Source organism: Azolla caroliniana, unplaced genomic scaffold (genome assembly GCF_043228905.1).
Source record: "Azolla caroliniana isolate FFs.n. ecotype wild unplaced genomic scaffold, voAzoCaro1.0.p SCAF_5, whole genome shotgun sequence".
Taxonomy (NCBI): domain Eukaryota; kingdom Viridiplantae; phylum Streptophyta; class Polypodiopsida; order Salviniales; family Salviniaceae; genus Azolla; species Azolla caroliniana.
The window spans coordinates 22465675-22490189 of record NW_028230440.1 but is presented as its reverse complement, the minus strand read 5'-3'; the positions used below and the strand labels follow the sequence as shown (position 1 = coordinate 22490189).

Sequence of the window (24515 nt, the reverse complement as noted above, 5' to 3'; positions counted from 1 at the left end):
TTCTATACACCATTTTCCTACTATATGTGTGCACATGTTGCACACCACCGACTTGCCCTTTCCACCTCGGTTTCACACCGTAGCCGGAAATCTTCACGACACCGGATGAAGGAGGAACCGGTAAGGAGGACCCGATAAGGAGAACCGGTGAGAACCGGATGAAGGAGGAACCGATAAGGAGACCCGGTAAGAACCAGATCAAGCAGAACCGGCAAGAGCCGGATAAAGAAGGTAAGTGTACCTCAATGTAAACAAACCCCAACCTTACCATTGTACTAACTTATCCTAAGCGTTTTAAATATAGATTTAATACATATAACACCTTTATTTACGCCTACCTTTATTAAAAGGTAAGTCATGCATTTTTAGAATGTATGAATACTTTATTTATAAGAAAAATGTACACCAATAAAAAATTACTCATGCACATCTAGCGAGCATGAGCACTATATTTAGGAAATAAAAACATAGTGTAAAAAGCAACTCATGGACATTTAGTTTGCATGAAAAGTTTAGAAAAAGCATGAAGTTATGCTTAGCCTCTTCCATCCTTATATAAGGAGGAGAGAAAGATGTATGATGTTGATTATTTTACAAGGATTGATCAATCTAATATATTCGTGGTATTCACGAGTTTATCATAAAAATTCTCTTTCTTATAATCTAAATATTGATTAAATACACTTAACATGTGGGATTCATAAGTTTTTATTTCTTACTTCTCTTTCTACCTATTCATAACTAGCCTTATATTGTACCCTTCTTTCTCCTAGTCCAAAACCTCAATGGTTCCCACCCGACTCACACAACAATCCGGAGTTGAAAGGCACGACAACATAATCTGTAGGGTGTCATCCCGTTTCGTAAAAGCGATCTGACCACCACGTACCACAGTCCTTTGGTCTGATTTCGGTTAGGAATCGAAGGTGTCGCCTCCGGAGAGGAAGGCAACACAATATGGCACGCCCGGTTCATGTTGTGTAGCACAGCAAACTCACGTGGTGGTAATCCCAGTCGTCAGTACGGCGCCCAACAGAAGTACTCGCTCTTGTCCACCGTCTCGTCGCATAGAGCCTGTCGAGGACACGGCCGATTCTGTGCTCACACAACATTCGTCCATGGAATCGGGAGCCTCGCCATCAGTCAATCCGGAAACCCGATCTTCGCCACCAGTAATCCCAAACTCACAGTCACATATTGGTCTTGAAATTGCTACCCCTCCAAGTCCTCCGGAAGTCTCACCTCCACCGGAGCGCAACTGTTTCCTGGCCCTTCCGAATGACCCAGATCTTGATAGAATGTAGTATCACCCTATGTATGTTACACGGATGGCCTGGATGCCGAAGCCCACATCCGCTCCGTTCTCAACACATGGCAAGCCAACCATTCGACACAATGGCTCACTGACACAGAGATCGACGCCTCCAAAATCGCCGAATTCACTCTCTCCTTCGATGGCCCCGCTACACGCTGGTATTCCCGACATGATCCTGGGGAGTTCACCACATTCCAAGATGTCTGCACGCAATTTCTGGAATTATTCCACCAAGAGATTCCCAAATGGAAATTGCTTCGGCAACTTTACACAATCGCACAGGCACCCAACGAAACCGTATCCCATTTTGTCCTCCGATTTCAAGATCTCCACCACCAACTGGCACAGAATGTCTCAGCAAACCATCTAATGGATACGTTCTTGGCCGGCCTTCGTGAGCCTTTACGCACAACGTTGGCTCTCATAGATTTTTCACAACAAACCATCGAGCAAGTGGTTGCCCGCGTTCTTGCGCTCGATAGGGCACATCGTAGCAATTCATTCGCAATGGGCACGCTTCAAACTGCCTTACCAACGACTGAGGAAACGCAATTCAAGCAAGCGCTACAATGCACGGTATGCGCCAGATCTGGGCACTCCACCCTTGACTGTCCTTCATGACCACACTGCCCCATTTGCCATTCACAGGTCCATACGGTAGAGCAGTGCAAATATAACATGCTGAACCGAACGAACACGACCACAATTCACCAAAATAAGCCTCGTCCCAATCAGGGGCAACCACCCCCACCGAACAGAGAGGTGACACGGCCGTGGGAAGAAAAACGGCCCCATTACAACACGGGGGGTACCTTTGACACGGCGTGTTACAATCAGGAAAACTAATATCGTGTCGGGCCCTTTCGCTACCCCAATCAATCACACCACACGAATGAGCACTAGCACTATCATCAAGATCACCACCACTACTGTAGGGATTACAGCCACAATGCACCACAGAATTATCGTGGCTTCCGAAATAATCACGGTTTCCGAAATTTTGGCAACCGCCGACAATTTGACAATCGTCATCGCGATAATCAATGCGACAATAACTGGCGCAATCCCTCAATGGAGGCTCGGGCCAACCCTCCACAGGGATATTCCCTACAAGGGCGGGAAGATCAACCACAAAATCTACCACAAACCCACTTCGAGCACAGCGACCCCAGTACCTCGACACCTATCACCTGCTTTAATTGAAATCAACCAGGCCACTACGCCAACAAGTACCCCACCAACAATAGGGGCAAAGCACCGACAGTAAACATGATCACGGTCAACATGCAGCAGGTGACCACATGCAGTAAGACCACGCAGCAATCGCAGTGGGACATCCAAGACTCCGTTCGGCAACAGGCGAATAACGCCAACATAGACCGTATGAAAGCCAACATAGCGGAATCCAATGAACGGAAACATGGCCAACTACAGACCTCACACTTGGATCGACCTAGCTCTACCGATCACACTAATACCGATTAAGGACTCGGTAGATGCAGCGAATAACGCCAACATAAACCGTATGAAAGCCGACATAGTGGAATCCAATGAACGGAAACACGGCCAACTACAGACCGCACACTCAGATTGACCTAGCTCTACCGATCACACTAATACCGATTAAGGACTAGGTAGATGCAGTGAATAACGCCAACATAGACCGTATGAAAGCCGACATAGCGGAATCCAATGAACGGAAACACGGCCAACTACAGACCTCACACTCGGATCGACCTAGCTCTACTGATCACACTGATACCAATTCCGGGTGCCAGCATTGCATAAATTGCTCCACTTGTTACCTCGCTTCAAGGAGACGGTCCATTCCCTCACAAATCGGGATCTGTTGCATCCATCCATAAACCTCACAGCCCCGACACGAGGACCTCCTTTGATGGATTCACAAAATCCAGTCGTACAACTCATCTTACGAGGTCACGAAGTTCCCAGATGCATTATCAATGGTGGGTCAGGCGTCAATGTCATTTAGCAAAACGACATGCAACAAGATCGGCATCACTCAATGGGAGCCGTGTCCATTTTGGTTATGAATGGTTGATACACGGTCGATACGCCTGATAGGCCTCATCCGAAACATGGAATTTACCTTGGGAGGACACGCTTTTATCGTGTCAACTGTAATCTTACGCTTAGAGGCCCCCGACACTTACCCCCTCCTGCTTGGACGTCCATGGCTGCCTACCGCCAACATCAAGCAGCACTGGCAGCATAACATGATCTCATTTCAACGCAGGAAAACCAAAGTCCGCATTCTTACGGAAGCACGGACCCCGACTCCTGACAACAACCCAATATACGCCGAAGAAGTCCATATGTTAGATGGCTCTTGAACTTTTGTCTCTTTTTCCGCTTGGCTCTTGAACTTTTGGAAGTGTGAGAACACTTCACTCTTCTTCTTCATCGGGAAGATCTATGTGAAATGGGAGTAGTCGTCGATAAAGGTGACATAGTACCGGCATCCTCCGATCATTGGCGTTTGAGTCGGTCCCCATACATCCGAGTGAATCATGTCCAAGAGGCCTTTACTTACATTTCTTTCCTTCGAGAATTGTTGTTTTCCAATTTGGCATGCTTCACACACTCGGTTGACTTGTTTCATCTCAAAGGCCAAAAGTCCGATGATGACTCCCTTCAATTGCATAGCTCAAAGTTGTTGGAGATTGATATGGCCTATTCTGTTATGCCACAACTTGATCTTAGTCTTGATCTTGGCATGGGATGAAAGTCTATATACAGAGTTGAAAGTTAATCTTATGTGGAATTTCTAGATTTTAGAGCATGTGGGAAATGATCCTCAAATGCATATTCAGGTTTCCTAGTGGCATTACAATTATAAGGTGTCTCTCTCCCTACATAGGATAGGTAGGTAGAGGAGACTAAGGAGTGTTATAACAAGTGGATTTTACATACATTTAATATAACTGTGTGTTTTTACCAAAGAAAGAAAGAAAATTAACTTCTAAGAGAGAGAGAGAGAGAGAGAAAGATGATGTGCTATAATATAATTGTGCATTTTGAGAGAGAGAGAGAGAGAGATAGATAGATTATATTATCGTCTTCGGAGGTCAAATATGACCTATGAGACCAAAAGTATTACATTTCACGTGATACGTGTGAAGGTGAGTAGCAACTCTCGATGTTCAACAACTTTACCAATGAATGTTGCAATCGAGAGTGCATATCGTGGTTGTGAGAGAAATTCGTGCAAGGATTGGGCTCAATCGAAGAGATGTGGAAAGCATGGTCGAATATGATCAAAGGTAGAGCATTGTATCAAAGTGTGATACTCAGACTCTCGAACTTGTTTAGGGCAAAGTATGCATAGTCAGCCACTCTCATCACTTGTGCCCCAACGCCCCGTCTCACATCTCAATGCGTGCGAGCTAAGTCGCATGGAAGCAATGGTTCGAATGGCAGATATCAGGATGGGCTCTAACATGTATCGATGTCTATGGCTTCCCCGTTCCGCGAAGAATATGGTTTTGTAGTTAGGTGCAACATTTGTAGTGTAATGTGTGAAGCGTGAGCCACCACATTTGTCCCATGTCATGATACATTAGCGTTGCAAAAAGGCCTCATTTATAGAGGAATCTAGTGACGCATCATGAAGCAAGTGTCTTGCATCCCATCTACCAAATCATTTTTCTAAATCTTGCATCCAACCAGAACACAATTTTGCTTTTATGCGTCTTTTAGATCTTTTTGCTTGCTTCCCATGCAATTCTAGGAAGTTGATGTGAGGGGCTTTTTTGAACCTTAAGCATGTATTCAACAACCCTTTCCATGGCCATGATCTCAATGGGAAGCGATCCTGTCTCAAGGAGGAGGAGGGTGTAGAGCATTTGTTTCTTAACTTGTAGAAACTTTGTAAGAAAATGTTTTTGGACATTTTCAAACTCTTTCCACGTAGATTTAGGGATGCTACCGCCCCATACTTCCACCCCATAGAGAAGAATCGGGGTCACCAAAGTGTCAAAAAGATATTTCTTGAGGACCCAACACTTAATATCTCCAAGATTGCATGTGACTTAGCTCTCTCTCTCTCTCTCTCTCTCTCTCTCTCTCTCTCTCTCTCTCTCTCTCTCTCTCTCTTAGCACATATATGGATATGCGGTATGTTTAATGATGCATTGCAACATGGTATGCCATATGATTGGACTACCAATTGGATCAAACCTTTACATAAAGGCGGAGATGTAAATAATGTAAACAACTATCGAACCATCATGGTTGGCTCATTAATGGCAAAACTATTTGGATGTATAATGGAATCAAAGATAAGTGTATGGGCAGAAAAAAATGGTAAGAGACCTTATGGACAAGCTGGTTTTCGAAAACACCATAGCACCATTGATCATCTTGTCACTCTTCGAGTATCAATGGAGGAAAGTCAACTTAGAGGTAAAGGTATATATTGTTGCTTTGTAGACTTCAAGAAAGCTTTTGATATGGTAACTTGTGAGCATCTTTGGAGGCGGATGGAAGAACTTGAGGTGCCAAGTGAATATATGCTTGCAATTTCCCGAATATATGAGAAGGTTATATGTTGTGTGCGTATGAGAGATGGACTTTCAAATTTTTTCAATAGCACTATTGGTGTTAAGCAAGGATGTCCACTCTCACCAACATTATTTGGTCTATGCATTGATGAATTAGAAGAAATGGTTACCAAGTTTGTAAAGGAAGAATGTGTTGAAGAAGTTGCCATTGGGAATGTTGTGATTATGCTTTTGTTATATGCGGATGATGTAGTGTTTTTTGCAAATACTTCAGGAGATGCACAAAAGCTTATGAAGGCATTGGAAAAAATTTGCATGCATACTAGATTAAGTGTCAATAGCTCTAAAACAAAGAATATGCTTGTGAATAGTCAAAAAAGAGATAAACCATGCATTATGTACAACAATGAGCCACTTGAACGTGTGGAAAGCTTCAAATATCTTGGCCTTGAAGTTCCTTCAAATCATAAATGGAATGAATGTGTTACACGCCGCTAAGAGGCAGGTAAACCAGCTTGTCCATAAGGTCTCTTACCATTTTTTTCTGCCCATACACTTATCTTTGATTCCATTATACATCCAAATAGTTTTGCCATTAACGAGCCAACCATGATGGTTCGATAGTTGTTTACATTATTTACATCTCCGCCTTTATGTAAAGGTTTGATCCAATTTGTAGTCCAATCATATGGCATACCATGTTGCAATGCATCATTAAACATATCGCATATCCATATATGTGCTAAGCGAGAGAGAGAGAGAGAGAGAGAGAGAGAGAGAGAGAGAGATGCAACTCAATTGGTAAGGTTCCCCAATGGAATTAAAAGGATATATATGGAGTAATAGAGAGGTGAGATAATTGGGTCTTAAACCCATTAACCACATTAATATCAACTATAATCCTAAGAAGTAATACTTGGATAAAGAGATTAAATGTTATTTATTCACAAGTAATACAATAATACTCTATTATTTCAGACAATGGCTAAGAAATTGCTACAAAGCTAGTACTTTCCACGAGTTAGGAGAACACAATAAGGACTCAAACATGCTCATTTTATAAAGATGCCATGATTTTTTCCAACGTACAATTCTGATTCCTTGATATTCATTATGTAAAGGCATTATTGACACCACTAACTTAAGCATATCGCTAATTACAATAACAAAAGACTAAATTGTCATGTCATACAAAGCATTGTTAAATCATATGGCTACATGAATTTCAACTTGTCCAAGTTTTCTTATACAAAGCTTTTTCTCATACTAATCAGAATTCAACACTAAGCTTGTATCCAAAGGAATTGGCATGGGCTGTTAAATGGATATATATATATATATATATATATATGACGGGTACCATCCAATATGTGGCCTATTAATATACACACTCCCGACAACTATCAATTGAACCTTACAACTGGTATATGATGGCTTTGGAACCTATCATTTTCTTAAATGGATCATAATCTCATCCAACAATATTGTTGGTCATGATTCATGGAAGGAGGCTGAACTCTGTTGCAGCAGATTCGAGTATTATAGATCATGCATTGCTACAGTAATATCAATCTGGTACAGAGTTGAATATACAGTTTGTTTGCATAACTGTAGCAGAATTAATAAGCACTTATCAAGACACAATTTCCTCATGACATTGTATCAGTAATTGTCCTTCTCTTTGGAGCCTTTTTCTCTTCTGGTTGTTTCTGTAAGTCCATGAACTCTGCCCCTTTGTTTGCAAATAGCCTTCGAAGGTTGATCACGGACAGCTGATTGAAGCTGCTCACCGCAAGGTCTGCTTGCGTTAACTCGTAACTAAAAGGAAGGTAAGAATAATTTGTTACTCCATGCTGTGCAAGTCAATAAAATTAAGGCATACTAATTAGATGTTTCCTTACGCTGGATGTGATCCGATTAAGGCCACAGCTTTCATGGAACAATTGTGTGCTGCAGTAATACCACGAGGATCGTCTTCAAATACCACACATTTTGATGGAGGGCGATCCAACTGTCAAAACATCAGAGCATATATCCAATAGGATAGTCAGGGGAATTGTGTATATGTGTAAAATTTTGGATCTTTTTTCTCCATTGTTCTGATTGGATACATAGATAGCCAGCCCAAACACAAGATACTGAAAGTTAAAATTCCGCTATATCTTAAATCTTTAGGAAATTACTAAATGCAAAGAAAAGTTTACCTTGACTGCAGCAGATAAGAACCTGTGAGCCATAGAATTCATCCCATCTTCATGTGTAATAACAGCCTGCATAAACAAAGAAATATGAGACCTATAGATGAAAACTTGAGAAAGACTATTGAGCTGGATCCAGAGTCTCACAAATAAAAGTTTCCAACACCATAAGCAACCTGGAAGTACTTGTAAAGGCCCATTCTTTGAAGTGCGGCAAGTAGATTAAATCGATCTAATGATGATGCAACAGCACAGGGAACACCTGCTGTCTGTAATGCATCTAGCCATTCCTTCAATCCCTCCCTCGGTGATCGTATCTAATACAATGAAGAGAAAATAAAGACCACTTTGACAAGTTATCATTATGAATTATCAGCTCATTACATATTAGGGAACTGCACCTTGGTTAGCTTCTCATAATAGATCTTGGAAAGACGTGCTTTCAAACGCTCAGCTGAATCATTTGAGCTCACCCACAAGAGTACCTGCCAACATCAAGATAGAGAGTTCTGTGCAAGGCCAACGTGCATTTGGCATGACAGTAAATCATAGAACATATGCACTCACACATGACGCACATAAGATTGCACGTAGACATTCAGTAAATATGAGAAACCAAGATACATTCAGAAATGAATATAACCCTCATGCCAGTGTGACATACTGTTGTGTCTCATTCATCTGTTCACTCTTAAATTAGAGCTTGGATGGAAAGAAAAGCACAGTTAGGTTCTTTACCCTGATTCTCAAAAACATTACAGCTAGTATATAAAGGTGTACAAAATCGTACAATAAGCAGGCTCTAAACTAGGACATCTACACAGCTTCATGTAGTTAAGAGCTATACCTTTGTTAAATCGTTTTTCTTCAAAGAAACACATACACCTGAATGCTCACAAAGGAAGTGTGTCCCTTCCAGCAACTAGCTATAAAAACTAACAACCTGGGCATCAATCTATGATCGGCAAGGATAATTCATGAGAAAAATGATCAGCAGAGCTTGATCTCATTAAGATCCTCCTCAATGATCCACCATCAAAGACGGATCCACCTGAGAGTGATATTGGTGAATCTGCCATTAGCCATGTGAACAACTAGTTTGAACACATGTTGCATACCATAGGACACCCATTGTACCTCAAACCCACAACCCAAAGGTTTATCATTTATGAGCTTTACCATTAGATTAGCATACAAAGAACCCAATAATTATTCTTGATAACATGAGATTGCTATTTGATGCAAGTGACAAAATGCATTGATACACTTCAACTTGCATATACATGCCATATAATGAATCCTGACGGAGCAGATTATGGCCTTTTTATATCTTGGAATACCTATTGCACATATGGAGGATGTCATAAAGCCCAGGAAAAAGTAAAGAAAGAGCAGATTATGACCTTTTTCACGGCATTCTCAGTTCCCATACTTAGGATGTATCTATGAAATTCTTGATCATCTTTCCAAATTTTGCCTGTATTCCAAAGCACAAAAGCACGAGTAGACGATGAAGTTTCAAGGTTTTTCAAAATTATGACTTAATATTGATGTTACAAATTATTGTGATTAAATATTGATGCAACAAATCATTGCAATTAAAAAATTGTTAAAAGGAATTGTGACTCATGTTCAGATGACCAGAAAACAAAACATATTTATTTAAACAATGCCCTGTTGTCAATATTCTACATATTTCTGAAGGGTTCTTGACAATCCATAATTCATACGAAGAGCACTTTAAAAGTCATGAACATCAGTTCTCTCCATATTTGATGTTCAAGAAGACTACTTCTCCATATTTATCAGTGCTTTTCTTATCAAGAGAAAGGATTTCAATGAATTAAGATGTCCTCCGGACTCCAAAAGCAACATTTAATTTTCCTACGAACTGAAATGAAACTGCTGAAGAAATATAAACATTTCTGATAGAAGTTTAGAACTTTGGAATACCATAACGTTAAGTCGTTTGGAGTAAGGGGAGAATCTATTCCATGGAATTCAATGTAAGATAAACCTAGCAAGATTATGTAATCGTGTGTCTTCTAATTGAAATTATCAGCACTATTAGAGACATCTTTTTTAATACAAAAAATCCTAGATTACTCTAACAATTTCCTCACTCCTTGCTTCACATAATATTTAGTTACAATAATTGATTACCTTCTTCTGAAGCAAGTTGTTTCCATGCATCCAATCTTAATGCCCTTGTGTCTGCCTACATCAGTGAAAAAAAGGTTAACTAATTATAAAATACAGTCTTGCAACGTTATAATTCCTCCACACAAGTTCAAGATTACCAAAACATTATCCCATGAGTAGATCAACCCAAAGGCCTCATCAGGTTTCATTGCATATCGAATCCTCTGAAGCCCTCTCTCTCGCATTCGGTCATTCAAATAGTCCTAACAAGACGAGAAGAAAAGTGGTCTAGCAATCAATTTTAAGATTCTTAACAGACATCAACTCCTCTCCATGTTCTTGAACTAATTGGAAGCAATATATACAGGCCTTACCACATCTACCTGCAATGGCCCACAAGATCTAAAAGTCTCAAATCCCTCACCATGTTCTGCACCAATGTCCTGTTCATCAATTGCATTTGTTAGAGGTTAGCGCAGAAATAACTATCTTTATCATTCCGCAGATGTAAGCTAACATCTAACACACATAAATTGTACATGAAGGACAAGCTTGCATCATCTTGGGATGAGTTTAGGTATGTACCATATCATTATGAGACTGAAGAAATTTGTTTGCTGTCACGTAGAAAAGAGAATGTTCATTTATGGCATTTATATAACTGATGCAACATCATCTTGGGATGAGTTTAGGTATGTACCACATCTTTATGAACTGAATAATTGTGTTTATGTCTGATAAAAAAGAGAATGTTCATTTATGGCATTATCAGACTGAAGGATTTTGTTTGCGTCTGGTAGAAAAGAGAATGTTGATTATATAAATGGCATTTGCACATAATTCATATTTAAGCAAAACCTCAGGGGATATGAAATATGGCAGTGCCCACATAAGCCATATTTTAAGCAAATTTGCCTGATCCTTTTCTAGATATTTCTGGTCAATGATTAATATGATATAATTTGATGTGAAGCATGAAAAACAAGCTCGAACTTGAATAAATCAACTTCAAACTTTTTTCATGAATTGGAGTGCAGTTATGAATTCCCAGATGATTTTCACTTACAATATTCCATATATCCTTCTGTGATAATCCATCAACTGCAGTGAATGTTTTCTGAAGCTATTAATATTCATATTATGATACATAGTATTCTCCACAGTCTGAATAAATATGCCAAATGGAGGATGGATGACCCGTCTCAGAATTGCCTACTCTATGGTGATAAATCATGTCAATCACAAAGTTTTTCCAATAAATATGGATCTTCTTATTCAAGGGAATTTAAAGGCTCAAGGATAAGTTAAATCATTAAGTTCCATATCTTCACCCTTAAAGATGCAATCAAGCAATAAACTTGCGAAATATTAGAGATGCAATGAGCAAGAAGGATGTGAAAAGTTCATCCAAAGAAAGGGATTAGCTCTATCATGGTTCCAACTTAACTTTCTATGGTAAAACATTTATCTCAGTTTCTACCTACCACTTGCCAATCTTAAGTTTCTGTCATGAAAAATTATCCCACTTACCACCTACAAGCCATTACTTCGTACCTTTTGATTATCCCTATATCATTTGCTTTGATTTTTTGTATAATCAATAAAAACAAACTACACCCATGAATAATTACCTCCTCTGAATTTTTGCAATGACAGATTAACATGGCCAAAAACCCTCCCCCATGACGATGCAAACAAACTTCACCCATGAGGAATGATCTAGTCATTTCTAAGTTTCCATGTTGACATGCAATTTTATGTCCTTAATCTTTTTTCTTCTATATCATATGCTTTTGTTTTTTATTTTTCCATGAAGCAAACACTGTGACACACGCATATATATATATAGATAGATAGATAGATAGATAGATAGATAGATAGATAGATAGATAGATAGATAGATAGATAGATAGATATATAACACAAAATTAGTAAGCAACATACCTCGTCAATGAACAATGATCTAGTCATCTTGATCACATCCACGCTCAACCCTTTATGATGGTTTCTACTGTATAATCCTGCCTTCCTCTTCAATAACCTCAATGATATCCCCGATGCAGACCATGGTTTCATCAGATTGGAAGCCTAAATAAACAAAACAAACAACAAAGAGAAAAAGAAAAGAAGAGGAAACAAAAAATGATTTAGAGTACATAACAACTATGTTCTTTTGACATATACACGAATTTAGTTCTAGGACAGGGAAACCATAATCAAATTTGGGAGGTGCTGTCAGAAGTAGGTTATGAAAGGAATTACTTCTAGAACAGAGCAAAGCAGAAACGATGGAGAGCTTACACAGGAGGTGTTTGGGAGAGGAGTTGGATATAGAAGGGCAGTAGGAATCATCTCTCTGTTTCTCTTGGCTCCTCCACGCGTCAGATGGGCATGGATGCTCTGTACACCCTCTCCCTCACAGTCTCTCTGTCTGGTATGTATATATACATCCCCACAGAGCCAAATGTACGTATTGTTAGGCGTATTTCCCCAAATACCCCTCGTATTTTCGCGTATTTACAACGTCATGCCCCTCGTATTTTCGACATCTCCCGAAATACCCCTCGTATTTACAATATCTCCCAAAATACCCCTCGTATGCATCATCTATCTCTCTGTTTCTCTTGGCTCCTCCAGTGTCAAATGGGCATGGATATAGTGCTCTCTCTCTCTCTCTCTCTCTCTCTCTCTCTCTCTCTCTCTCTCTTTTTGTAAATAATGGCTTTCATTACGAAAGAAAAAACACCACCATGACTAACTTACAACAAACTATAGAACCCCATCTATCTAGGGATCTAAAGAAAACTACGACACCAAACTCAATGCCACCCTACACACCAATTCAAATGGCGAATATGATGATATGTGACCTTGCAGAGTTCTCTCTCTTCCTGGCTGAGATTTCGTGACTTCTCTAGCACTGTCAATTGCCACAAAAGAAGTCATTTTAACTTTAGAACATATTTTCTCACTCCCACTTGTGAATAAAAAATGAAGGCATTCCGCATATTCCAATTGAACCATAGCCCCCAATACCTCAAGAACTCAAAAATAATTTGAGAATGAGGCATTGGTTCGTTGTTCTCCATATGTGCAAAAACCCAATTGAAGGAAGATAGACGTACTCCGGTTAGAGACATCCACACTAAACTGATACACCTCCAAACCATCCTTGCCATCGGGCAAGAAATAAATCGATGCCTACTATGTTCCAATTCTACCGAACAAAAGAAACACAATCCTTTAGTAATGTTTCTTTTTTTTAATGCATCCCCCAATGGTAAAGCTCCAATCATAACTCTCCAAACAAATACCTTGGCTCGTAGCATTAATCGAGAACACCAACCTGCCTTGATCACATGAAGCCACCAAGTAATGGGCTTATGAAACCCCCCCCCCCCCCCCCCTCTCTCTCTCTCTCTCTCATGGGACAATTTTGGCCTTGGAAGACATTAATATTTCTTTCTTTCTTTCTCTCTCTCTCTCTCTCTCTCTCTCTCTCTTCTTTTCGAGAGACTTGGATGGAAATGACATAGTATAAAGTCATTTTCCTTTATAGAGCATGTTTTTTACTAGAACTCTTTAGCTTAAGTTTTATTTTATTTTATTTTTACTTTCGATGAATGGGTAAATACCCCATTTTTGTTGTAAACCTCCAAGGACAAGGAGCCTATACAAATTCAATTCCATAATTTGTCAAACCACAATTCTCCTTTTGGCCTATGTAGCCATTTGTGGTACTCCCACAGAGACCATCAACCCATTTCTTCATGCTCTCTTGTTGTAACTTGTGCCATGTACCCCAGTACCTAAAGTAGTCCAACATAGCCTTATATGCCCAAGAGCACAAAGCTCTAGCTTGAAATTTTCCCTCATTGACATTGGCCAAAGTTGCAATAGAATAACCCGAATGGCTTTATCAATTGGGCATGTAACGAATCCTATGTTTGGCATCCTCTCTTTTTCCCTGAAAGATTTTCTTCAATAGTATTAAAACATCGAGAAAGTACAAGTGAAAGTTATCTGCCCGTAGGTTTACAACGTAATGTATGTACACCTAAACTTGTACATACAAAAACAACTTATATAGGGTTGTTGAGCCTTAAACGATACATTAACATGTTGGTTTTATATCAAGAAAAGGTCCATGGAAGATGATAATTCCATTGAGGTCTTTGGTTTGTCATTTCAAAGAGAGGCACCTTCCTCCATAAGTGAAGAAGCTTCATCCTTCTTTTATGAATATTTTCTGGAGAACCAGCCATGTTATCATACTGGCCACAAACTACTGTCAACAATGTTTCCCATATCTAAAGCAATACCTCTGGAATGCCAAGTTTTGCGGCATCGTAAAGTCGACTGCATCTACATTTCCATAATACCCATAATGTTATTGTAGTCACAGTTTTCCAAATCTCGATAGATCGCATTTGCTTTCGAGGTTGCTGAAACAGACTAACTGATATCAATCTTCTGTTATACGCCGTCATGGCCTCTTGCATATCATCTGCCTCATACAACATCAGGCTAGAGTGTAATACTCCCCACACCGTTGCTCCCCATGAGAACAAGCAACCAACAATGATTGTTAGGAATAAAGAAAGAACTTTATTCCATACTTGTTGAGCCAAGGGACAATACCAAAGGGCATGCTTAGTCTCCGGCGTTGCATAGCATAATTCACATTGCCTGAGATTTTGTGCGACATTCCCTTTTAACGTTTGGCCAACTGGTAATGCAGCATGCACTAATAGCCATCTAAAAAGAATAAATTTAGAAGACCCCTTGAAAGACCATATCCATCTCCAATATGTTTTCAACTGCAACGTTGAAACACCCCAGTCAGTCCAATGTTTTTGTGTTGCTGGCGTCATTACATTCATAGACCTTAGTAATGACCTTCCTAGCTTTACTGTATACTGAAAAAAGGGAACCTTTATGATATGTTCCCCCAAGGAATATGTTTGGCATCCTCTTAATTTTTTGTACAAGGAAATAAACATGTCTTGTGTAAAGCCATCACCAAAGTGATTTGCCCACCATTGCTTTTCAAAGAAACACTTTCTCACAAAATAGAAGATAGCTTCCAAAATAGCTTCGCAAACACTTGAGTTCAAGGCTCGACTTTCAAACGTCTTTACTACACCATTCATGTCTTGAGTTACTACATGTTTGCCTCTTTATTACACCATATAGATGGCTTTAGTTACGACATGACTCTTTAACACCATAGATATGGCTTAAGCTACTAGATGCCATTGTGGAATGTAGGGTCAAATGCAATTTTGGCCTTCACTTCACAACCTCACCAACTAAACTACAACAAGTTAGGCTTTTTTCTCTTCATACGAATTGAATTTATACATGTATGTAGTAGCACTTCTCGAAATTTGAGAGGGTAACTTGAGAATTTTGTGAAGTTAAAATCATCAATTAAAAAGCAAAATGATTGCACTATCAATAACCATCACCAACTAAACTACAACAATATAACTTATAAGCTTTGTCCCTCTTAGTAAGAATTGAATTTGTACATGTATGTATGCAATAGCACTTCTCAAAATTTGAGGGGTAATTTGAGAATTTTGTGAATATGTTTAAGGGTGCTTTGGTAAAATCGCTCAATTAAAAACCAAAATGGTTGCACTATCAATAACCATCAAATCTACCTCGCTAAGCCTCTTTAGATTGTACCGAATTGGACCCCTTTAGAGAAGCACTACACTATTGATTGGTGATGATCATTGGCTCTTTTATACAAATTGTATATCGCCAATAATAAACAAAAATAGAGGTAAAGAAATGTATGTCTAATTTCTCCTCGCCTTAACAAATAGAATTAAATAATCTTTCTCAATATATTGAAAAATCAAGCTTCATAGACAAATGCCATTGCCATACTAATACAAGGTACAAGGGAAGGAATCATCAAAGTTTGTTCTGATACTAGTTATGATGATGAGATATTTACAATCAATAATCTGCTTCCTCAACAAAGAAAACAACGAAAACAAAGAAAACAAAGAAAACAAAGAAGAATGATTAGCTATGTTTCTTTAAGAAATATTGTACACCATGCTTATACTGGCATTGGATATGGTTATAACACGTTGTCAATATATGACAACGTGTTTTATTACATTGCTCTATGGAGCATTACAATTTATAATTTACAAAATTATCGTTTCTACTGTTTAGAAACAATCATGCAATTGTAGCCTGCAATCATAGTCATTGGTAATTACATCGAGTTTCAAAGGTATATATAAATGTGATGATTCACATACTTCAATTTAAGAAGTTTGAGAGGATAAGTTTAAAAAGTAAAGCATAAAGGGAAAACCTATCCATTTTTATCCCATCCCAATGTTCAAAAAAGAGCAACCGGATTTGTTCTCTGTGATTTAAGATGAATATTCTGCAGTCTTTCAGAAGAGAAAATATTTATAGGTGCATTCACACTGTCCATCGAAATTTTGCAAGCTCTACCTTTCGTTGAAGTTTGAATGCCCATCATGTTATGATCAAGAAACACAACCACCACACTGATATCATCGTGAAAATGGCGTCTTATACCAGGCTCAACCTTCTTGAGATCAGAATAACGCATCTCACGCTTCTTTGCAACTTGCTGAAGAGCAGCTCGTACTAGTCTTTTGGCAATTCCCTGGTGTGTGAACGAATCAGTCAGATCAAAAACAGTGTGCAAGTAAATCAATAATATCAATAACAAAGTATGTCAACGAAAAGATACGTACATCTCTTGATCCTTTATGCACTATCTCAACAGCTTCCTGGTCTGTTACCTGCTCCCATAGTCCATCAGATGCAAATATCAAAAAACGGTCTTCCACCGTAAGCACTTTCTCATGAAGAGATGGCTCAGCTGATAAAACAGGCTTCTTGAAGGAGATAGCTACTCCCCCATGGCTAAAACACAGATCTTTATTCAGTTGCGGCTTCTTCAAATACACATCACCAATCGACCTTGACACCTGCAAATTTCTCCAAATGTTTAAATTCAGAAAATGTCAAGATAACCTGACACTCCAAAGGATTGACTTTCTCACTCCAGCATGCCACTGCCTCCATTAAGTGCTGATAAAACCTCAAATAAGCATACTGAAGCAATGATTATGTTGGTAATATTAATGATTCACCTGGATAACCCCTTTTACACGCCAAACACCATGCTTGAGCACAACGATCTGTGAATCATCAGGATGTTGTTCTTTCAACTCCTTCCGCACCTCCTCATTTCCTGCATTATGCTCGTCTGAAATCCTCAATGCTACTATTTTTCCTTGCTTTTGTGTCCCCAAAACAACCCTTGAATCCCCAAGGTTAGCCACATACAAATTGTTTCCACTTATAGCTCCCACAATGCAACATGTTCCAACAGAAGCTATTTTAGGTTCAGATGGCCAATTCTTCTCAACAATGCTGCCAAATTCTTCCTCTACTGCACTAATGGCTTGCTTCAAAACTTTCAATGACATTCCCCCTACATCTTGAGCAAAACCTGCACAAGATCTACTAAAGCATAAGAAAATATGGACATAAGTAAGAAATTATTACAGAAATAAGTACAGCATTATAACAGCCCACTAAGCTCTACCTTCAATCTTCGGAAACAAGCAATTTGCAACAAATCGAGATGCTTCTGTACCTCCATGACCATCATAGATGCCAATAAGAGTACCATAATGCCCTACTTTAACTTGACTTTGATCCTCCAAAACTTCATTTGCTTGCACAACAGCTATGGAGAAGTCCCCGGTCGTGCATTGGGTAAGACCTTTGTGCCATAGTAGAGAACCTTGTTCTTCTTCATGTATGCTATCACCCGGCCGTAGACATCTTGTCAATGGATTACAGCAAGCAGAAAAGATACTCATTATTGAGACAAAATGAGTTGTGATTCAGGTTGGACCTAAATCTAGTCTAATTCACTCGTAAACTTGTAGTTTATACCCCAACGGAGCAATCAAACTGCAGTTCAATCTGAAACCTGGTGGCCGACATTTACGATATCTTAGATTGGATCATCATGTCATCCAAGAGGATATGGATGCCAAACGTTTGTTCTCCTTTTTGTTCTTTTGAGATAAAGATCCTCACAAAGAATGTCTGCTTTCTTGATGAAGCTAAGATGAAGAGTAAACCAGTGTAGTGAGTTAGAAATGTCAAAAAACAACAAACGACCTCAAATATTGCAACTTGCTAGAGAATTCTCAATTAGGAAGAAGAAGATTGTATAAAAAGCCTTACTATAAAATCACACAGAAAAACTTGGAAGGTTCTACATATGTCTTCAAGATTTCTTTAAAGGCACTCCTAACCCCTAAGGCGTACAATCAGATAACTGGAAGACGATCCTTAAATATGTTTTTCTTTGACCTTACATGCACAAGTAGGACAGAATTAAGTGTTTTCCTTAAACCTTTGTTTCCCTAACCATTTTGTAAAGAAATCAAACAGCAAAAGCTTATTATAACTTTGGTATGTCCATAAAGTTTTTTATTTCATCGACCTATGCACAGAGATCCAACATCAAAATCTCCTTAAATGTGTGTTTTCCTGACAATTTGTGTTCAATTCATTGAACTATGTTCATCTTAAACCTTTGGGTTTCCTTGACCTTATCTGCAGAGGGTCAACATCAAAAACTCAATAAAGCTTTGTGTCTTGTTGACATTATACGAGATCAATCATCGAAAGCTCCATAAAGCTTTGTATTTTCTCAAAGCTTTGAGTTTCCTTGACCTTATGGCCAGAGACCTGGCAGCAAAAGCTACTTAAATTTGTGTGCTGCCTTGATCGCAAGCACATGAATGGAAGAAAAACAGATCTTCTGTGCAGAGGGCCATCAGCAAAAGCTCTTTGAAGCTTTCTGTTTCCTTAAGCCTATACTCAGAGACCAAACATCCGAAGCTCCTTTCAACTGCGTTTTCTGAGTGATCAATTTGGTATAATTCCTTGACCTTCAGCGCAAAGATGAAACAGCAAGATCTTTTTAACGCTTTGCATATTTGCTGATCTTATGCGTCGAGATGGAAAAGAAGAAGGAATAGAGGTTCCTAAACATCGGCTCTTCTGATGACCTTATGGCGAGAAATCTCAAACAGAAGAGGAAAAAAGTTCCTTAAAACTTTGCATTTCCTTGACCTAACAATGAAAGAAGATCGAACAGCAAAAAAGATCCTGACATTCTGTGTCTCCTTGACCCAACTATGTGAGAAGATCAAAGAACAAAATCTGACTAAACTTTGTATTCCCTTGACCTTTTGAGGACAAGGAATATCAAACAGGAAATGAAAAATCTGATGCAGCTTTGTGTTTCTATAGAGATGAAACAGAACGCCATGTTTCCTGAATTGACGCGGAGAAGGAAAATCAGGCCATCTCCTTCAAACTTCTGTGTTTCGCCGACCTAAATGGTGCAAGAAGATCGAACAGAAAAGTTTTGTCTTTCCCGAGAAGGAAGATTCAAACAGAAAAGAATGATCACGAAACCGTGTGTTTTCCGGTACCTCTATACGTCACAGAGATCGAACAGAAAGATTATGTGCGTGTGTGTGTGTGTGTGTCTAGCTTGAGGAACTTAATCAGACAGAGATGGAACAATAGAAGAGAACAGCTCAAGAAGGCCGCGAGTTCATTAAACTGACCTGATGCGCAGAGATTGGAGAAGGTAAGAGGTTCGTCCTTCGCAGGGAAAGAAACGATTAAGACGATGGAGAGGAGGAGAAGAAGAAGAAGAAACGGATCATCATCGCCATCGCCATCGCCATCAACAATGGCAGCTTCAGAACAGAGTGACTCAGAGAGAGAGAGAGAGAGAGAGAGAGAGAGAGAGAAAAGCAGAAGCTTTGAAGGACCATCCATTGTGGTGGTGGTGGTAGCTTAGACGGCTTAGGCGGCTTAGGCAGCTTACCTCGAGGGTTCGTGAAGTGAAGCCAAGCCGCCACCCGAAGGCCCGGAGGCAGGCCAAACACCGAGAGCTCGTGAGACCAAACCCAAGAGCCCGTGAGGCCAAACCCGAGGGCCGTGGAGGCGGGACCCGAGTACCCTATGCGCAAAAATAGCCCTCCTGAAGATGCATGCATACGGCCCCCAAGGCTTGCTTTTTCAAGTTAAAATCCTTGTATTAGGGGAAGAATAACGAGATCGGCTTTCTTCCCACATTCTTGTCTTCGCCAATAACAATGTGGTCTCTCTCGGTATATTCTCACAGAAGATGTAGCCCTCTTTCGGTATTTTTGCCGAATGTTATGTCTTACCTGACCATTCTTCGTGAGACCAAACTCAAGGTCGGTGTGTGGTAACAGATGTAGCATTATCCACTGTTTTGTTGGCAAAACAAGTGAGAGTGGATGTTGGCCACTCTTGAGCTTCTGATGTATCTGCTAAATGCTTTGCACGCACTAATCTTACCTTGCATCTTAATCACAATAGCACGATTAAACAATTACTTAAACCAAGAAGAAATTGTACAACACTCTAAAGCACTTGATAAAAGAGCAAAGAGAAATGCAATCATCAACACCTTTGAGCTTTAATTAGTCCACAATCCACTTTATGAAATGCAATATTAGGCGTAATACATTAATTAGGCTTCCAAGGTCTAAGATTAAAGAAGGTGATTCAATAGAGAGACAGGGAGAGGGAGGAGGGACTTAAACACTCAAGGTCGAAACTTATACTATCACCCTTATAGTTCTCTTATATTTGGTGCAATTACAAGTATGTCTTTTTTTGAACGGTAATTGAGTCTCCATGGGGTAGTCTGTGTATCTTAGAACCTTTAGCATGGAATCTAAGATGTAAAGCAAATACATAACACTTGAATACTTATTCTTAGCAAGGATTGCAATTTATTTTGAGATAACAAGCTCAATTGTCCAACATTTGTATGATCATACAAGTGTGGGGGCACAAGTATTTGTTAAAATCCACTCATTCCCTTGTCATAACCTTGTAACTTTCTATGATATACATTGTCATACAATTAATGTAAAGGATATCTATATCATAACAAAATCATGATGATGGTGAATGAGCAATTGCAATTAGTGAGAATGTATGAGCTATCAATTGTTGAAAATATCATGTGTTATGGTTCTCTTTCACATGTGCCTCCCTTCTTTACTATAGAAGATGTACACATAGGGGTTAAGAAATTGGTGCCTCGAAAGGCAAGAGATCTTCAATGTATAAAGGTTGAAATGCTCTAATGGACAAGGAAAGGGTTGTTGAAGACATGCTTAAGGTTCAAAAAAGTCCCTCGCAATGACTTTCTAGAATCTCATGGGAAGCAAGCAAAACGATCCAAAAGACACATCAAAACAATTTTTTGCGTTCTAATTGGATGCAAGATATGGAATCTTAAGCTTCCTTTCCAGTTTGCGTGGTATCGAGGAGGTCTTCTCGAATCGAGCAAACTTCCTTGATGCTAGGGTGCTTTAGTCAAATCGAGGAAAGCACTTTACACATGGCATTCAAGGAACATTTCTTGATCAAGGGGTTTCCTCGAATGAGCAATTCGCTCAAATGCTATGTAGCACTTGAGGAAATTTCCTTGATGTAGACGTGGCACTTTAGGAATCAAAATTTCCTCTAAAATCACAAATTTATCTTGAGAGTGAGATGTCAACTTGGTGGATGGGATGCCGGCTTCAACTCCCTTTGTGCGACAATTATAGAGTTGCTCATAAATGGTTGCTTGGTGACTAGATTTGTGTTCCAAAACATACGTCTCAACCCTTGCACCAACTCCTTTGCATTTGTTGGTAAGCCATTCAATGTGGCTCTTTGGAATTCATTTCGTCAAATTTGCTCTAACGTTTACATAACTTTGTGGTCCACACTCAGATTTTCGAGTCGAAAAATTCATTGTGATCTTTGTTTGATCACAATTTGTAGAAGACAATAGAATTACCATAAATAAAATTATATGGATGCAACAAAATATTATTTTATATCAAAGTTCACAAACTAATTTAGATACAATGAGATAAAACTCGACTCAGTTACATGGAGTGGCTTATATGAAAGTAGATAAGATAGAAGAATATGTGAATAAAAAGTTGTTTCAGGAGGAAAACCTCGACTTTTGGCTCATAAGACCTATGAGCGATGACTTAGTCACATTTTATCGTTATCGATCTTGAATGGCCTCTTGATTCGTAATCCTAAGCTCAAGTTGACTTTTAGCAGCTTTATAGGCTTATAGAGCTCCTTATGCAAATAGAAATAGTAAGTCTTCTATTGGCATGCACATTTACTCATCTTCTCAAGGTTGATGTGAGCAAAATGTCGATTATCCCTTCCTATTGCCTTCATTTGACATGTTGAAGTCCACATATTCCTTTTTGTGGTCCGGACAAGATTCAAACACTTGACCTTATCGTTAAAAAAGTATGCTCTGACCAATGCCTCAAGATTCATCCTATTTCATTGGTTCTTGTCATACCTTTACCTTATTCTTTAACCATTCATCATATCATGGCTCCCCACATCACGACATTGTGAGAACTCTCAAAGCTCCTGATCAAAGAGTCTTTACTCAATTCCGCATCTACAATTTACAAACAATTTTGGTTTTGGTTCCATATGTCACATTTGACTCCAAGGACAATAATAAAATTCATCTCTCTCTTCTCTCTCTCACCTTACCTTTCACACATATACATACCTTTATATTCAATTGCACAAGAACTACCACCTAGGTCTTTAATTATTTATAGTTTCATGATGATTATTATCAATAGTGTTCCATTATTTAAACTTATAATCTATTATAGTTCAACAATACATTTTGTGCTATCTTAGGAACAAAGTTTGAGACTGGTCAGCGGGCAAAAACCATATTACAAACATCATTATCATTATCTTCCATTAGAGCTAGTCACGTCCTCACAATTCTTGCTTGGAATGGAAAGAAAGTCCACGTTTAAATTCAATTTAATGGTGACATTTTGGATTGATAACTATACAAAATATTATTTTAGACACTCACACATATCATTGTCATCAAGATAGTGAGAATCAAATTTCATATACCTCATGGACATGATCTAGTGTTTCGTTAATGAAGATTTGCATTGCCTATTCTTGTATTCCTAATCGTGGAATTGCTTGTCAAAAAACATTGGAAAGATCATCTATTCAATTGCGAGAGAACAATCCTCATGGTTCTTACCAATGACATCTATCATATGGAACATTACTTGATGTATATGATAGTGAATCAAGCATAGTACGTAAAATTCGTGTTCGTCTAGCATAACATTCGTTTTCCCCATTTTTTAATGTTTTTTTCCTATTTTTTAGGCTTATTCACCTCATAATAAATAGTTAATCCAAAAGTATGGTATTTATCATTCTTTGAGGGCGTTTTTCTTACACGAATGATTGAAACATTTGCGAATGCAAATGCACATATGGTGCGTATGGTTCATACTATGGAATCAAATGTTGGACACGAAATGGAAATCTTATGTTCTATTATGTGCAAAAGTGTTTATGAGGAAAGCGGCAGTGCTTGGGTTGCCTTTGGTGGTGACTTCAAAAGGCCAACACAATTAAGGAAGGATTTTTTTTGTACAATGATTGAAGAAGATATGCCGAACACACATTCATTATATGTCTATTTGGTAAAGCCATTTGGGTGGTTATATTACAACTTTGGGCCTCATTAATTGGGAAATGTTGTCACCGTTTCAACAAGTTCTCAGTTAGGAAACCTACAGTTGTGCTTGACTACCGTGGATATTGGAGTTCGTGCCGTGGGTATGAAAAATGAGTTTTTATTTTTCTTATTTTCCAAAAACATAATTCTTTCCATTAGCTATAAAAATTTACAATTGAAAATGTTATATACAAATCCTAGAAGGGACTCGATAGTTCCATCTTATGTGGACGCCCACTGACTAAAGAAAAGGAGAGGACGACCGTTGTTGGATGAAGGCTAATCGTTTGTCTTTCGGCTCTGGCGGATCCGCCCGTGATGCCATCGTATTGTCTCTTTAGTGTGGCTACAACTTGACTCCATATTTCCTACAATAATGTCATTTGCTGCGTGGTTTGATTGGAGAAAAATGGGTTTCTTGTTTGATCTAGTATTATGAGATGCACTTATTGTGAAAGGAATAGTGAATTCTACAACTAAATTGTGTGAGTACCTTGACCTTAGAGGAATTGCTTGTAAGTTATGTAGCCGTACAACGTCTTTGAGAGTTTACCTAGCTAGAATATCAACAATATTGATAGCAAAGACATTTTGTATTAACGAGCATTTCATTTTGAAGAGAGGGTTGTCTTTTTAAATAGAGA

General features: G+C 38.9%; 2 protein-coding genes across 5 annotated transcripts; both read right to left on the bottom strand.

Moving 5' to 3' along the window:
• Positions 1-6975: 6975 nt before the first annotated feature.
• Positions 6976-12606, bottom strand: LOC147864476 (Haloacid dehalogenase-like hydrolase (HAD) superfamily protein). Of its 4 annotated transcripts, none has more exons than XM_087320331.1 (11): positions 12480-12606; positions 12123-12266; positions 10553-10621; positions 10337-10441; positions 10200-10254; positions 9440-9513; positions 8438-8521; positions 8213-8353; positions 8043-8108; positions 7740-7849; positions 6976-7656 (listed from the first exon to the last, which is right to left on the bottom strand). In XM_087320331.1, exons 1-11 carry the CDS (start codon positions 12528-12530, stop codon positions 7488-7490), a joined length of 1068 nt encoding a protein of 355 aa, XP_087176457.1. In that variant the 5' UTR covers positions 12531-12606; the 3' UTR covers positions 6976-7487. The 4 variants fall into 4 exon arrangements, with proteins under 4 accessions (XP_087176457.1, XP_087176458.1, XP_087176460.1 ...); XM_087320332.1 differs by having other exon boundaries at positions 10562-10621; XM_087320334.1 differs by lacking the exon at positions 12123-12266.
• A 3596-nt stretch (positions 12607-16202) lies between these two features.
• LOC147864475 (putative protein phosphatase 2C 46) lies at positions 16203-20014 on the bottom strand. The gene is made up of 5 exons (XM_087320330.1): positions 19850-20014; positions 17797-18325; positions 17339-17700; positions 16937-17173; positions 16203-16845 (listed from the first exon to the last, which is right to left on the bottom strand). The coding sequence occupies exons 2-5, from the start codon at positions 18074-18076 to the stop codon at positions 16549-16551; spliced, it is 1176 nt and encodes a 391-aa protein (XP_087176456.1). The 5' UTR covers positions 18077-18325; positions 19850-20014; the 3' UTR covers positions 16203-16548.
• Between the last annotated feature and the right edge of the window lie 4501 nt (positions 20015-24515).